The 15,865-nt window shown below is 38.2% G+C and overlaps 1 protein-coding gene across 1 annotated transcript in view; it reads left to right on the top strand.

Annotated features, from left to right (window-relative positions):
* Gsap (gamma-secretase activating protein) overlaps window positions 1-15,865 on the top strand; it is a 97,237-nt gene that overhangs the window by 12,005 nt on the left and 69,367 nt on the right. The window contains exons 2-5 of the mRNA XM_026384945.2: window positions 5-81; window positions 5,691-5,747; window positions 13,688-13,757; window positions 14,057-14,110. Coding sequence (XP_026240730.2) covers window positions 5-81; window positions 5,691-5,747; window positions 13,688-13,757; window positions 14,057-14,110 — 258 coding nt within the window. The remainder of the gene's footprint in view (window positions 1-4; window positions 82-5,690; window positions 5,748-13,687; window positions 13,758-14,056; window positions 14,111-15,865) is intronic.

The following is a 15,865-nucleotide window of genomic DNA, read 5'->3' as shown; positions in this document are numbered from 1 at the left end:
TCAGATGTTTTAGAAACAAATTATGAGAGCTTACGTGTACTAAATGTTGAAAGAAATGGAAATATTATTTATAACTATAAGGTATGTATATGTTCTCTTTTTATTGTGGTAAAGTAAATGCAACAAAATTTACTATTTTAACCATTTATGTTATTCTATGAAAATTCTCTCCTGTATAGAAGGGTAATGGATAAGAGTTGGTATTTAACCTCTGGCCCTTGTTTTTGTGTGTGATATAGAATAGAGTGATTTGAAGTCTTAAGAAATGTTTCTTTTTAAAATAAGATAAAATGTGATTATTTGAAGCTCAAAAAATTTGAGTAAAAGAACAATTTCAATTTCTAGAGGGAAATGTCAAGATGTTTAAACTTGACAACTGTTAATTTTTTGTCTTTGAAGATATGTTAAATTTGATTTTTGTCTATTCAGAACTAGATATTCTAGGACTTGTGAGGCATTATTAGACAATGTGTTTCCAATGGTAAGTGTTCTGGGGAAAATTTAATTTTACTGATAACTTTACTAGGGACACATAGAAGAAAAATCCTCATAGTTTGCTATGAAAATTATATCATTGTACTTTCTTTTGTTTAAAAATGTTAAGTTGTATCTAAGGATAGTGTATTTAAAAATTGTATGATTCAAAAAATTGTATTCATAAGAATATCATGGACTTATTCAACCCAATCCCATTATCTATTATATAGATTCTTTTTTTTTTTTTGGTGATTTTGGGGGTTGAGCCCAGGAGTGCTCTACCACTAAGCTATATCCCCAACCCTTTTCATTTTTTGAGTCAGGATCTTGCTGAGTTTCCCAGGATGGCCTTCAACTTGCCATCATTCTGTCGCAGCTGAGTATCAGGGATTTTAGACATGTGACATCATGCCCAGCCATCACTAATATTCTCTTAAAGATACTACTGGAGATACAAAATGATTGACTCTTTCTCCATGCTCAGTCCTATAAAGATCCTCTGAACTCTTTGAGCCCAAATGGCCAGCTGAATCAGGCCTGGTCCCTTTCTGATATGCACAGCAAGCTTCCTTTAGCTTTTTAAAAAATTACAGTAGAATGTATTTTGACATATCTTACATACATGGGGTATAATTTCCCATTATTGTGGTTGTACATGATGTGAGGTTACATTGGTTATGTATTCATATATGAACATAGGAAAGTTATGTCCAATTCATTTTACTGTCTTTCCCATTCCAAATCCTCCTCCCTTCCCTTCATTCCCCCCATTCTCCCCTGTCCAATCTGGTCAAACCTCTCCTGCCCCCCAACCTATTGTGAGTCAGCATCTGCATGTCAGATGCCTTTGATATTTGTGGATTGGCTTATTTCATTTAGTATGATAGCCTCCAGCTGCTATGAATGTGGCCACATCACTATAGTGATGTTGACTTTTCTATTCTTTTAATGAATGAGCTCAATGCAATGAACTTTTCTCTTAGCACTACCTCCATAGTATCCCAGAGATTTTGATATGTTGTATTGCTATTCTCATTTACCTCTAAGTACTTTTTTATTTCATCCCTGATTTCTTCTGCTACCCATTGGTCATTCAGTAGCATGTTATTTAGTATCCAGGTGTTAGAGTAGCTTCCATTTTTTTATTTTACAATTGATTTTAAATTTCATTCCATTATGTTCTGATAAAATGCAAGGTATTATCTCTATTTTTATATTTACTGAGAGTTGTTTTATGGCCTATGATATGGTATATTTTTAGAGAAGGATCCATGTGCTGCTGAGAAAAAAATGTATTTTGTCATTGATGGATGAAATATATATGTCTGTTAAGTATAAATTATAAATTGTATTTTTTTAGTTCTATAGCTTCTTTATTTAGTTTTTGTTTGAAGGATCTATCCAGTAGTGAGAGAGGTGTGTTAAAGTCACCCAGTATTATTATGTTGTGGTCTATTTGATTCTTGAAATTGAGAAGGGTTTGTTTGATATACATAGATGCTCCGTTGTTTGGGGCATAAATATTTGTGACTGTTATGTATTTTTGATGTATAATTCCCTTAAGCAGTATGAAATGTCCTTCTTTGTCCCTTCTGATTAACTTTGGTGTGAAGTCCACTTTATCTGATATGAGGCTAGAAACCCCTGCTTGTTTACATGATCCATGTAAATATGTTTTTTCCCATCCTTTTACCTTCAGTCTGTGGATATCTTGGCTTATAAGGTGTCTCTTGGAAATAACATATTGTTGGGTCTTGCTTTTTAATCCAATCTGCCAGTCTATTTCTTTTCGTGATGAGTTCAGGCCATTTATAGTCCATGTTATTAAGATATGATTTTTATTCCCTGTCAATTTGATTTATTTCTGATTTTTAATTTGAATTGCTTTCTCCATTGATTTGCTCTTATTTTAGTGTAAGTTCCTTCCTTTGCTGGTTTTCAGTTTTTTAAAAAAATATTTTATTAATTGTTGGTGGACCTTTATTTATTTTTATGTGGTGTTGAGAATCAAACCCAGTGCCTTACACATGCTAGGCAAGCACTCTACCACTGAGCCACAACCCCAGCCCTGCTGTTTTTCACTTTTATTTTTCATTTATTCTTCATGAAATATCTTGTTGAGTATGTGTTCTAGTGTAGGCTTTCTAGTTGTGAACTCTTTTAACTTTTGTTTATCATGGAATTTTTTTATTTCATTGTTGATTCTGAAGCTTAATTTTGTTGGGTATAGTATTTTTCTTGGGGGCGGGGAGGTAGCAGGAATTGAACTCATAGGCACTTGACCACCTAGCCACATCCCCAGCACTATTTTGTATTTTATTTAGAGACAGGGTCTTCCTGAGTTGCTTAGTGCCTTGCTTTTGCTGAGGCTGGCTTTAAACTTGTGATCCTCCTGCCTCAGCCTCCTGAGCTGCTGGGATGAGAGGCATGCACCACCACACCTGGCTGGGTATGGTATTCTTGGCTGGCATCAATTTTTCTTTTAGAGCTTGATATGTATTATTCTAAAACCTCCTAGCTTTGAGGGTCTAGGTTGAGAGATCAGCTGAGATTCAGATTGGTTACCCTCTAAATGTTACCTTTTGTTCTCTGGCAGCCTTTAAAATTCTATCCTTATTCTGTATGTTAGGCATTTTCTTAATAATGTGCCTTGGTGTGGGTCTGTTGTAATTTTGTATATTTGAGGTCCTGTAAGCCTCCTGTATTTGATCTTACATTTCATTTTTAATGTTTGGGAAATTTTCTGATATTATTTAATTAAAAAGATAGTGAGTCCATTTGTATCTCTGAGCCTACATCTATCCCAATAAATCTTAAATTTGGTCTTTTCAGGTTATCCCATATTTCTTGGAAGTTGTTCATGGTCTATTAATATCTTTTCTCCATGATAAACTTTGTTTTTAGGATTATATATTTTGTCTTCATTGCCTGAAACTCTGTCTTACAAGTGATCTAGTCTATTGGTGATGCTTTCAATTGAATTTTCAATTTTGTTATTGATTTTTTTATGTTGAGGATTTTTTCCTTTTTTTAAAATCTCTCTTTATTGAAGTGATCTTTCACTTCCTGTATTTTCTCTCTGATTTCACTACTTATACCTTCTTCTATTTCCATATCAGTTAAACTATGTACTTCTCTGACATTTCTTCCACTGTCATGTTGATGGATTCTGTTATTGGAGTATATTGGTTTGTTCAGGGTGATTTGTTCCCTTACTTTTTCATATTGTTTGTATGTCTACCCATCTAACAATATGTATCTGAGGCAGTAGAGTTTCTACCTTGTGAACTTCTAGTGTCCCTGAAGGTTTCCAGTACCTCATTGTTTAGAAGGAGCCAAAAAATAAAAACAAACAATGCAAACAATATGCAGCATTAAACCAAATAGTTTCTACTATGATGTCTACAATGCTAATTATTACAATAAACAGAAATTATATGGTCATTTATTGCCTACAATAAAAACAATAAGATTGCAAAAGATTTTAAAAATTTGAATGGTGAACAGGGAAGAAACAGAAGAGATATAGGAAGTATGATTATGGGGGAGGAGGAGAGAAGATAGATTAAAAAATTAAAGAGTGAAAGAGAGACCAATAGAGATTGGCTGTTAGTGGAAGAAAAGAGAACAACAGAATCAAGGGAAACAGGTAAGAGAGAATATATATAAAGTAAACATTTAAAAAAATTAAGAATATAAAAACAAAACTATAATATACTAATCAAACATCTGAGTCCTTAAAAAATTGATCCATGGGCTGGAGATGTGGCTCAAGCGGTAGCGCGCTTGCCTGGCATGCGTGCGGCGGCCCGGGTTCGATCCTCAGCACCACATACAGATAAAGATGTTATGTCCGCCGAAAACTAAAAAATAAATATTAAAAAATTCTCTCTCTCTTAAAAAAAAATTGATCCATGAACATTAACTGGCTTCAAAAATGCTAGAAATGAGGAAAAAAATATGAGTATGTATAAATGTCCATGTACCATTAAACACGATTAAACACAAAAGAAAAAGGAAAAAACATCTCCATGAAAAGTTAAGAATTCTTTCCTTTGGAGTTCAAAAGATTCTTAGTAGTTTTAGGTGGGGTCGTCTGGAATATAATGCTCTACCTTTGGATTGCTCGAGTGAAAGAGGTAATCCTGTAGGTAGAATTCCTGGAGGCAGGGTTTGGGCTTAGGTGGGCTCCAGGCTCTTTGGTGAATGCCAATTGGTTCGGAGATTTAAAATCAGCTCACCTATAGTGCCCAGTAATTGCTGGTCTACACTGGAAGACTATTCCCCAGGGATCTCTCCTGGGTTCCACTTGTGTGGTAGAGGAGCCAATTCTTAGTTCTCTAAATCACTTTCAAAAGCCCATGCTTCGTTGTCCTGGGTTTTAGTCTCCAAACTCAGTCTCTCCCACCCCTTCCCTTCTGAATTCTCTCCCAGCCTGTCCTGCAAGCAGCTGGATTGGAGGTGGGGGTAGAGCCCGGTGGGTTTCCATGACCAGTTGTCCCTGTGTAAACCACTCTTCTTGTTTGATTTTTCTCCTGGTCACTTAAGCACACTCTATGTCATGTAGTGTATGTTTACTGGGCCTGTATTTTGGGACAAACTCAGGTTTGCCATGAATTGCTTCCCTTAGCTGCTGGCCTCCACTCTGATGCTGCAAACTGGTTCCTTCCTTTCCTCCACATGTCACCAGGAGAGATGGCAGTTTTTTCCCAGAACAAGGGTATTGTGCAGCATGCCTTTCAGTTTAGTCGGGCAATATCCTTGATCTCTTAATGCCTCAGGTCTTCTAGAAATGTGGGTTCCTTTAATTCCCTTATCCCTCCACTTTGCTCATGGAGGGACCACTCTGGCTGGTGTTTCCAGCCCAGAAGCAGCTGTATTGCTAGGGATTTCTTCCTCATTTTAGTATATCCACCCTCCTGAATTCCTAGTCTAATTTGAATGTCCAGTTTTAAATTCCAGTAAAGTCCCCCCACCCCACCTTTGTTCACTCACCTTGCTGAGAAGCTGCCTGTCTACACCTTCTTGGTTTCGAGCAACGGAGCAGCCAGGAAAGTGACCTTCTCTATTCTGCACTCTTGGAAAAAAAAATCCTCCTTTAGAGTTTTTAATTGCTAAGATTGAATTATTGCAGGTTTGTTTTAAAACTAGTGTTAGCCTAACTTCCTAAACTATGACATTTAATAAACATCTGGTTATTTTTCTTTTTTTAGGATGATGAGAGAAATATTGTCTTTGGATTATATGATTGCCAAACCAGAAAAAATCAGGTAAACATCACATAAATCATAGCTTACTTATTGTTTACTGCTTTTAGAGTTTTCTTTGCCTCCACTGTTTGTTTTCTGGATAAAAATTCCCACTTCATTTTATAAAATTTTTCTCTGCTCATTTTTTTAAAACTACTTCTTGGCCCCATTATCTTTTTGTTGTTTGTTTTTGTACTGTGGATGGAGCTATATCTCTAGACAGGTCTGGCTAAATTGCTGAAGCTGGCCTTGAACTTGTGATCCACAGGCTTCTGAGTCATTGGAATTACAGGAATGTGCCAATGTGGCTGGCTTTGGCCCCATTATCTTAAAAAAAAAATAAGGACTCCTCCTGAATCAAATGTTATATGAAGTCTTAGTCCTTTGAGTTTAAGTAAAATTGGCCTAAACCAGCTTTCCAACATCCTATAAGGAATTAGGAAATCCAGTGCCCTTCCAGGACTTGTGTGCTCCAGGTCATTTCATAATGACCTCTGCTCTGAGTTCTGCTTGTGCTCAACCATCCCTTGTCTTTGCTTCTTGCTCCTTTTCAACAATTCAGGGTTTGGAACTTGGCAAAGCCTTCATTACCTTTTTTCCTTAATTTTCTTTTAAAGTACTCACATAAGGCCTTGGTTGATGTAGATAAGCTTTGTCTAATTGGGGATGTGTGTGTGTGTGTGTGTGTGTGTGTGTGTGTGTGTGTGTGAAGGGGGAGTTGTTTGGGGCCTATATAAAAGCAATTTAGGGTTTGATTAATTAAGGATGTTAGACATCCTTGAAGTTAAATATTCTGTGTGGTCACTTTCAAATTTCTCCCAGTCACCTTACTCTTCAGGCTGCCAATATTTTGTTTTGTTGATTCTCGGTCTTTCTCCTTCCTCCACCTCTTTTATTCACACACATTTCATTTACTCATTCGTTTATTCACTGACCCAACAAATATACATTCGTTGTTTCTTCTCCGAGCTTCTGGAGATTCAATATTGACCAAGAAGAATCTTGTTACAATATACAGTGTTGGGATAGATGCAGATTAAAAAAAATCTCACATGTTAGTGTAATTCTTAGCTTAATTTCTATGTGGTACGAATTCTAAGAAGATGGCTTGAGAGAAGACATCATAGTCTTTATAGTGGTGGGTATTACTATCTATCTTTTGTGGACATATTTCTCTCTGCTAAGGCTGTGAGCGTCGAAAAAGTGAGGAGCATTTTGCATACCATTGTGTTTCATCTGCACTGCATTCAGCTTACTGCCTTATAAGCCATAATAATTCAGTGAAGGATTTTTTTACTGAATTGACAGTGATAGGTTCCCTCCACAGTGGCTGCTTTTCAAATGTTTTCCAGTGACAGCACTTCATTGGATTTCAAAATATGAAGATGATTTCAGAAAATAAGTCAGTTAAAGAATAAATTCATGGGAAATTTAGCTAGCTTTTATAAATAGGCAAGTCTTGCTCCTATACCATAATTGCTATTTTAGTCCATTTTCTGCTGCTGTAACAGAATGGGATTTGGTAAGTTATAAAGAACAGAGGTTTCGTTCTTACATTTATGGATGATGGGAAGTCCAAGATTGAGTACCCACATCTTGTAAGGGTCTTCTTGCTATATCATTTGATAACAGAAGATGGAAGGGTGATAGTAAGGTAGAAGGGGACTGAGCTTACTCTTATCACAGACCCACTCAGTGATGGATAACCCCTCTCTGGAGATGACAAAACTAAGCCGTTGCAGAAGGCAAAGCCTAATGATCTTTTATTAGGTCTCACCTCCCAACACATTGCAGTGGGGTTAAGTTTCCTTACACATGAACTTTGGGAGCTACATTAAAACAGCACAGTTGTTTAGCTCTCTTTCCCCATCCCTTCTATACACTCAAAAGTCTTACAACCCACATATTCTTTATTGGCCCTTTGGTTTTATTGAGAGAATGAATTTGGATGCCAAGCCTAACTGGGCTTTAAAACTTTAAGTACTGTGTTTTGCCTTGGAAATGTGCTTCCAAGAGAAAGATGGTACTTTTTTGTGGTGCTAGATCTTGGTGTCTGAATCTTAAAGTTTTTTTTTCTTTTATTCCCCTCCCCCCAAACTATGTCTCACATACAATTCACCCAGTTTTCTCCAATTATTGGATCTTGTGAAGTTAGGTATAATATCAAATATTAATATGAATTAATGTTAATAGGAAATTGACATTGGTAGAATGTGCATATATAGTTTTATGCCATTTGGATTTTTTTTTTGGGGGGGTGTTACTGGGAATGGAACTCAGGGGCACTCAACCACTGAGCCACATCCCCAACCCTATTTTGTATTTTATCTAGAGACGGGGTCTTACTGAGTTGCTTAGTGCCTCACTAAGTTGCTGAGGCTGGCTTTCAACCCACAGTCCTTCTGACTCAGCCTCCTGAGCTGCTGGGATTACAGGTGTGAACCACTGCGCCCAGCTAGTTTTATGTTATTTTATGTGTAGATGTATGTGTAGATTCCTGAAATTGCCACTGCAATCAAGATACAGAACTGTTCAATACCATGAAGATCTGCAGCTGTTGACTTTTTACCAGTTTGAATGAAATGTGACATTTTACCTTATTTCCTATTAATTTCATTCAGTGTCCTGCATTTAAAGTTGTCTTCATTCCTTTTCTACATTTTTAAAGATCTACATCAGATGATACACTTTTTGCCATTATTGTCAACCATAATTTAGAAAACACAAGAGAAGGAAAGTCAATTATGTTTTACCCATATTTTTGCACTTCTCATTCTGCTTTCCCAGTGTTCTAGGATTCCTTTAAAAAATAATTTCCTTTCTCTTTTAAGAACTTGTTTAGCAATTATCATAGGGTGGGTATAGCAATGACAGATTCTCGCAATTTTCCTTCATCTCAGAATGTCTGTTTTGATTCCTAAAGGATAATTTTTCCAATAATAGAATACAGCATGACAATTCTTTTCCTTCAGTTCTTGAAAAATGTGTCATTTCCTTCTGCCCTCCATAGTTTCACTTGAGAAATCTGTTGACTTTCAAATTGATTTTCTCTTATACTCAAGTTGTCATTTTTGTTTTCTAATTGCTTCAAAAATATTTTTCTTTGCCCTTTTATTTTCTGAAGATTGATTTGCATGTCTCTGTATTTTTTTGGATTGTTCCTGTTTGGGATTTGCTTCTTGAATCAGCTGTCTTTTGCTCAACTGGGGATGTTTTCAGTCACCAGCCATTATTTCTTTTTCTTTCTTTTAATTTTTATTTGTTTGTTTAGATAATGACAGTGTATTTTGACATATATACATATACATACATAGAGTATAACTTGTTTTAATTGGGATCCCATTCTTTTGGTTGTATATGATGTGGAGTTTCACTGGTGGTGTATTCATATATGAACATAAGAAAGTTATATCTGATAATTTCTATGTCTTTCCTATTCCCATCCCCCCACCTCCCTTCATTCCCCTTTGTCTAATCCAATGAACTTCTGTTCTTCCCTCCCCCACTAAGTATGTGTTAGCATCTACATATCAGAATGTTTAGCCTTTGGTTTTTTGGGATTGGCTTATTTCACTTAGCATGATAGTCTCCATATTCATCCATTTACCAGCAAAGTCATTCTTTTTTATGGCTGAGTAATAATCCATTGCGTATGCATACATTTTTTCTATCCATTCATTTATTGAAGGACACCTAGGTTGGATCCATAGCTTAGCTATGTGAATTGAGCTGCTATAAATATTGATGTGGCTTTATCACTATAGTATGACCAGTCATTATTTCTTCAAATACTTTAAAAATTCCCACCTTTTTTTCTTTTATGGACTCTGATTGCATGATTGTTAGGCCTTTTTTAAAATTTGTTTGTTTTTAGTCTTTTTAGTCTCACAGATCTGAGGTTCTGTTCCTTTTTTCCATAGTTCTGTCTGTTGTTCAAATTAGGTGATTTATGTTGTTATATTTTTTAAGTTCACCGATTCTCCTGTCCTCTCTGCTAGTATGTTATACGTATCTACTGAGATCTTATGGCATTTTAATGATGTCTGCTTTAAAATTTTTGTTAGAGAATTCCAGTACCTCCGTCATCTTGATGCTTATTCTTATTTTCAAATTGAATGAGAAAAAAAACTTCCTTGTTCTTGGCATGGTGCATGGTTTTCCATTGTGTCTCAGCTATTTTAAGTATTATGTATGAGAATCCAGATATTACTGAAATTTTCTGTATCTCCTCTGAAGGTGTTCTCTTTGGAGAATGAGGGTTACAACCTCACTGCGGCTAGGTAGGGGTGGGAGTCCAGATTCCTCACGTGGCCTCCTTTGACACCCAGTTGAGAGGTGTTTCTAGACAGAGGCAGGATTTCAGGCTGCCTTCTAGGCCTCTACTGATATCGCAGCAGGAGATCAGGGAGTGATAGGTAGGTAGGTGGAGGCCTCATTGTCACATTCAGCCATTTCTGACACCACTCAATGAAGAAGGGGAAAGTGCACTTTCTTAGTGCTGGGTCTGGGAAGAAGTACAGAATTCCCACATGACACTCTTGGTCATGAAGGTCTTGGAAGCTCACTTCTATCAGGTGCGGATAAAAGTCTTTATCATCATCATCTCCTCCTCCTCCTCCTCCTCCTCCTCCTCCTCCCCCTCCTCCCCCTCCTCCCCCTCCTCCCCCTCCTCCCCCTCCTCCCCCTCCCCCCCTCCCCCCTCCTCCCCCTCCCCCCCTCCTCCCCCTCCTCCCCCTCCTCCCCCTCCTCCCCCTCCCCCCCTCCCCCCCTCCTCCCCCTCCCCCCCTCCTCCCCCTCCTCCCCCTCCCCCCTCCCCCCCTCCTCCTCCTCCCCCCCTCCTCCCCCTCCTCCCCCTCCTCCCCCTCCCCCCCTCCCCCTCCTCCCCCTCCTCCCCCTCCTCCCCCTCCCCCCCTCCCCCTCCTCCCCCTCCTCCCCCTCCTCCCCCTCCCCCCCTCCCCCCCTCCTCCCCCTCCCCCCCTCCTCCCCCTCCTCCCCCTCCCCCCCTCCCCCCCTCCTCCTCCTCCCCCCCTCCTCCCCCTCCTCCCCCTCCCCCCTCCCCCCTCCCCCTCCTCCCCCTCCTCCCCCTCCTCCCCCTCCTCCCCCTCCTCCCCCTCCTCCCCCTCCTCCCCCTCCTCCTCCTCCTCCTCCTCCTCCTCCTCCTCCTCCTCCTCCCCTTGTGCATGAAAGACAGGCAAGCACTCTACCATCTGAGCTATATACCCAGTCCAAGTCTTTATTTCCCATTTGATCTTTTCTGATAGAAATATGGCAGGAGTGAGAGTGGTGCCTTGTTATAGCTGGGTAAAGGTGGGAATTTGGTCTCCCCACTCAGCCTTTGCTGGTAGAAGTAGGAGCAGGATTGCATTTCCCCCACGGTATTTGGTATAGTCTAGAACTTTTCTGCCAGGCAAGGTTCCCCCTTTCTGATTTCTTTGGCTGGAGATAATGGGTGTGTGTTTCTGTCTGCTCTTGTCAGCAGTTCTGTTGTGTTCTTTTCTTTAATTTCCTGTTTAGGATATGAGATGCAAAAACTGGCAGCTCTTATTCTTTGGGACCTGAGGTCCCTAGAGTATTTGTGGCAGCCTTCCTTTTCCTCCTTCTCCTTTTGCAGTGTTAGGCAAGTGCTCTACTACTGAGCTTTCTTTTTTCTACTTTTTGGTCTTAGGTTTCTTCTGGATATAATGTCCAGCATTTTTATTCCTACAGTGGGAAAAATAGGGGAAAGTGTGTCTACTCTACCTTGGTCTTGATCTCTCAAGTTTTGATTGAATGATCTCTCCCTTTGCCATGCCAAAGGGAAAACAATAAGTTGTGCTTATGTAGGCAGATTCCCAAACCTTTTCTTCCTCACCCTCTGTACCTTCTACTTCCACTCTGTTTTAGGCAGGTCTACCCTTTTAGTGCATACAGGAGTGAATATGACATAAGCTGGTTGACTATAACGTATAATAGACTTTGGGAATTTGGATATGGACCCTTCCATTGGGTATGGTGATGGGTGAATGAGGTTGGGACTACTGTGACTCTGAGGAATAGAACATGGAATGTCATGGCATGGAGGCTAAAATTGTATTGAACCCAGATAACAGAAAGACTGGGTATTTCCAGCTTTAGATCTAGCTAATGCTGAAGCCATATGCCTTACATTATTCAATTCCATGAGCCACTATGTAGTTGCCTTTTTGCATAAGCTAGGTTAGGGAAGAGTTTTTGATGCTCATAATGGAAGAATTCAATACTTGCATTCATATTGACCTACAAATTCTACTTTGAGGTATGATTCTACAGAAATACTTGTTATGTGCTTACAAAGATATACATATAACTACATTGGTTCATTATACCTTAAAACTGGCAGTAAACTAAGGGGCCATCAGTAAGTTCTTGGGACAGCAATATGACCATTAAAGGGTTAAGAAGTCTATAAATGTATACTGTCACAGGAGTCTCTCCAAAATATATTGTTACACGAAAAAAGCAAGTTGTAAGGATAATACCTTCCATTTATGTTTTAAAAAACTTAAAACTATGAACTGTGAGGGCATACTACATTAAAATTATTTTAAAAGATCTGGAAGTCTACAGAGCAAATTATAAATATGCTCCCTTTTGAATGGGAGTTGGGATTGACTACTAAATGGAAGATTTGACTGACTTTATAGTGTTTTCATCTTTTAAATACTGAGACTGTGTTCATGTGTTGTTTTATAGTTAAAAGAATAAAATATTGGGCTGGGGATGTGGCTCAAGCGGTAGCGCACTCGCCAGGCACGAGTGTGGCGGGAGTTTGATCCTCAGCACCACATACAAACAAAGATGTTGTGTCCACCGAAAACTAAAAAAATAAATAAATATTAAAATTCATTCTCTTTCTCTCTCTCTCTCTCTCAAAAAAAAATTAAAATTAAAAAATTTAAAAAAATTTAAAAAGAATAAAACATTAAAAGCTAAATATCTACATGATCCTTCTTTTCTTATACATTAGAATCCCTTGGAGCAAGAGTTAAAGAAAACTAAAACGTATTCCAGGAATTCAGTGCTTTTGTATTCAGTCAGTTCATCCTGTTTCCCGACTTCCCCAGTATTTTTCACAACTTTTGGCCACTCAGTCTAGTGTGTTCAGCCTGCAAGTAATAATTACCTTCTAACTACTTCTGCCATTCACTACTTCCCTCAGCCTGTTCTCTCCTGAGGTCTGAGACTCTTCATTGTTCCCTTATCTTCTGGGTAAACTTGAAAGGAGTTTGCTTAATGAACTGCAGTTGTCTCCAGTTCCTCAATCTGCACATCACACCCTCCTTCTGTGTGACTGTTTTCATTTCCTTTAATATTTCAGGAAATGGTTTCTTCTGATATTTTGAACAATTCAAACAGCAATAAGAAAAAAGATTATAGACAACTTATTTGCTAATTCTCTAAATATGAGATACACTTGTGCCAGTCCCGAGACTTAACTAACGATATCATGGTCAGTTGTGAATTTGATTAAAACTTTATTCAATAATTATCATATCAACACTTGAGTACTTATTATGTGTGGCACACATTATACTAAAGACTTCATTTGTTCTTTCTCTTGATCCTCCTAACAATCATATGAGATAGGTACTGTGATTCCTATGTTGTTGATGGGGGGATAGATTGAATAATTGGTCCAAAGTCACACAGCTTCCAAGTGACAATTACAATTTGAAAATGGGACTAGTTTGGCTCCAAAGTCTGGGTGCTTACCCACTGTGTTTGGTTATCTCATGGCTAAGTTTCAGTGCCAAATATGGCCTAAAGTAGCAAACTTGTCTTTAAAATAATGCAAAATATCTCAGCATGGATAAACTAGTTCATTGAGTATTCTTTAGTGAAATATTTCACCATAATTCTTGATACAAAGCCCAGTGGGATTTTTTTGTACCATTATTTGATATAAAACTTCAAATTAAAAAGGAAAACTTTTGTTTTAATAGCATCTGTATACCTTTGAGAAAGACTTGCAAGTTGTCAGTTGCTCTGTCAACAGGGAGAAAACTTTACTTGGTAAGTCAATCTTTCTTTTTGCTACATATCAGGAACTAACTACATCTTTTAAAAATTTTAAAGTATTGGATTTTAGGATATTTGATTATTCTACAACAATAGGTCTGGGAAAGAAATGTTCTTGGGAAATTAAGAATCTGCAGAGTAGACCTACAAAAAAGAATCCTTTGCATTCTACCTTAATGTTCCATAACAAAGCCTTTAAACACTTGTTTACTACTTCAGGTATAAAATGGTAAACTTTAATAAGATACTACATGTATCAATTGCTAATGAATTTTTTTTCCTTTTTCCATTAGCTGCAAGTTTAGTTCAATCTACTGAAGAAGGTAGAAGGAATGAGCTACAACCAGGTAATGAAACTATGCTTTTCTTGATATATGGTAGATGATTTATTGAACTAAGTCAAATGCTAAGCATCTTTAGAAAAAGCTTTGTCTTGCCAAGCATCTTTAGAAAAAGCTTTGTCTTAGAATAAAAAGGCAGTGATGATTTAAGCGTGATCAAGATTTTAAGACTTATTTAATTTTTCAAGTAAGCATGAAGGTCCAAAAAATAATCAAACAGTAAATAGCAAAAGTATTAAGGTGATATTTATCACCTGAAGACTGAGGCTGATATGACACTAGAATCCTATGGCCAGAAGCTGTCAGAAAAAAAAAAAAAAGTTTGGGGAAGTCCCAAATACCATTTTAAAAATTCCTGATTGGGTAATGACTGTTACCTAGCACATTGTGAAAAGCCTACCAATACACAATAATAAAAAAAAATTCTCATTTGCCAAGGCCCACTTAGTACTTTATCAGTCATGTAACCCTCACCTTTTTAATCTAACATTTTGTGTCATCCATCTGTCCATAACTCAACAGTATTGAGTAATTTCTGTGGGTGAGATACTAGGCATCGTGCTGGGGATACAATGCAAATGTCTATGGTAAGTAAATAAGAAAAATAGTGTCTTGTTTCCATTTTAACATAGAAACTGGAAAATATTTCTTCTCTTTTATAGGGGGTGGGAGGGAGTTCAAGAGCTATAGAGATGTGGTGTGGTGTGGATCCCCCATGGGAGACTTTACAGGGGAAGCCACTACTCAGCTTTAACTTTTCATTGTCATGTGGGGCTGTAAGTCCAGCAGGGTCAGCTTTTCAATTTAAGAGAAGTCTGGACCTTTATGTAATATATATATATATGTATGTAAAAGTTGGTTCAAGTTTTTTAAAAAAATCCTGCTTAGGCAATAACCACCACCTGTGGGCAGGAGCAAGCGTGTGGACTACCACCATTCAACCTTTGGTTTAGTGGATCACGTATCAGTCCCATACTGCTCTGATCCCAGGTGCTTTCCATCTGGTCTATTTATTTGGCATTTAAATTTCTTCTTTGTTAGCTTAGTTCCCACTCAGCATCTGATGGAAAAACCTTTTATACCTGTTTTTCCATAGGAGGTCTATGAAGAATCCTGGGTTTCTCATGACACATGTTCCCCGCCCAGAGCAGCTTTGAGAGGCAAGGAGACCAGAGTTGAGTCTGGACGGGTCCTACTTGGAATGCTCAGCATAATAGCTTATGGCAGGTGTTGGTGGGCAGGAGCTTTCCCTGACATCTCGTTGTATTCATTGCCCTTGCCTCCCCTTTCCCTGATACACTGAGAACCTGCTTCTGTACCTCCTTTTGATAGTTCCCCAGAACTCTCTGCTCCTCTTAAAATTAGGTGCAAAGCTCACTTTGGAGAAGATGGAACTGAACTAACTTAAGCAAAATGTGATCTAGAACATTGGTATCCTGACCCCTAAAACAAGGGTATGGAAAAAAAAAAAAACAGGATCTGGCCTCGATCTCCTGGGCTAATAAACCCCTTTGTCTGAGAAAGGAAAGGCCTCACTGCTTGGGTTTCTTGAGATGGTGAGACTGGGCATCTATACACAACCTTGGATTTGCTTCCTGTGTCTCCCAGTTCTTGTTGTGCCTCATTCCTTTTAGCCTTCGACATACTTTATTCTGTTAAACCCAGCTGCAACTGTATTTTTTACTTGACATTCATCTATGCACAATTGTTGTACAGAACAATAATCTTTAGTGACTATCTATGCTATAAAATGTACTTTCA

The sequence above is a fragment of the Urocitellus parryii genome, chromosome 3 (assembly GCF_045843805.1).
Source record: "Urocitellus parryii isolate mUroPar1 chromosome 3, mUroPar1.hap1, whole genome shotgun sequence".
Lineage (NCBI taxonomy): Eukaryota > Metazoa > Chordata > Mammalia > Rodentia > Sciuridae > Urocitellus > Urocitellus parryii.
This window is presented reverse-complemented; position numbering and strand designations above follow the sequence as displayed.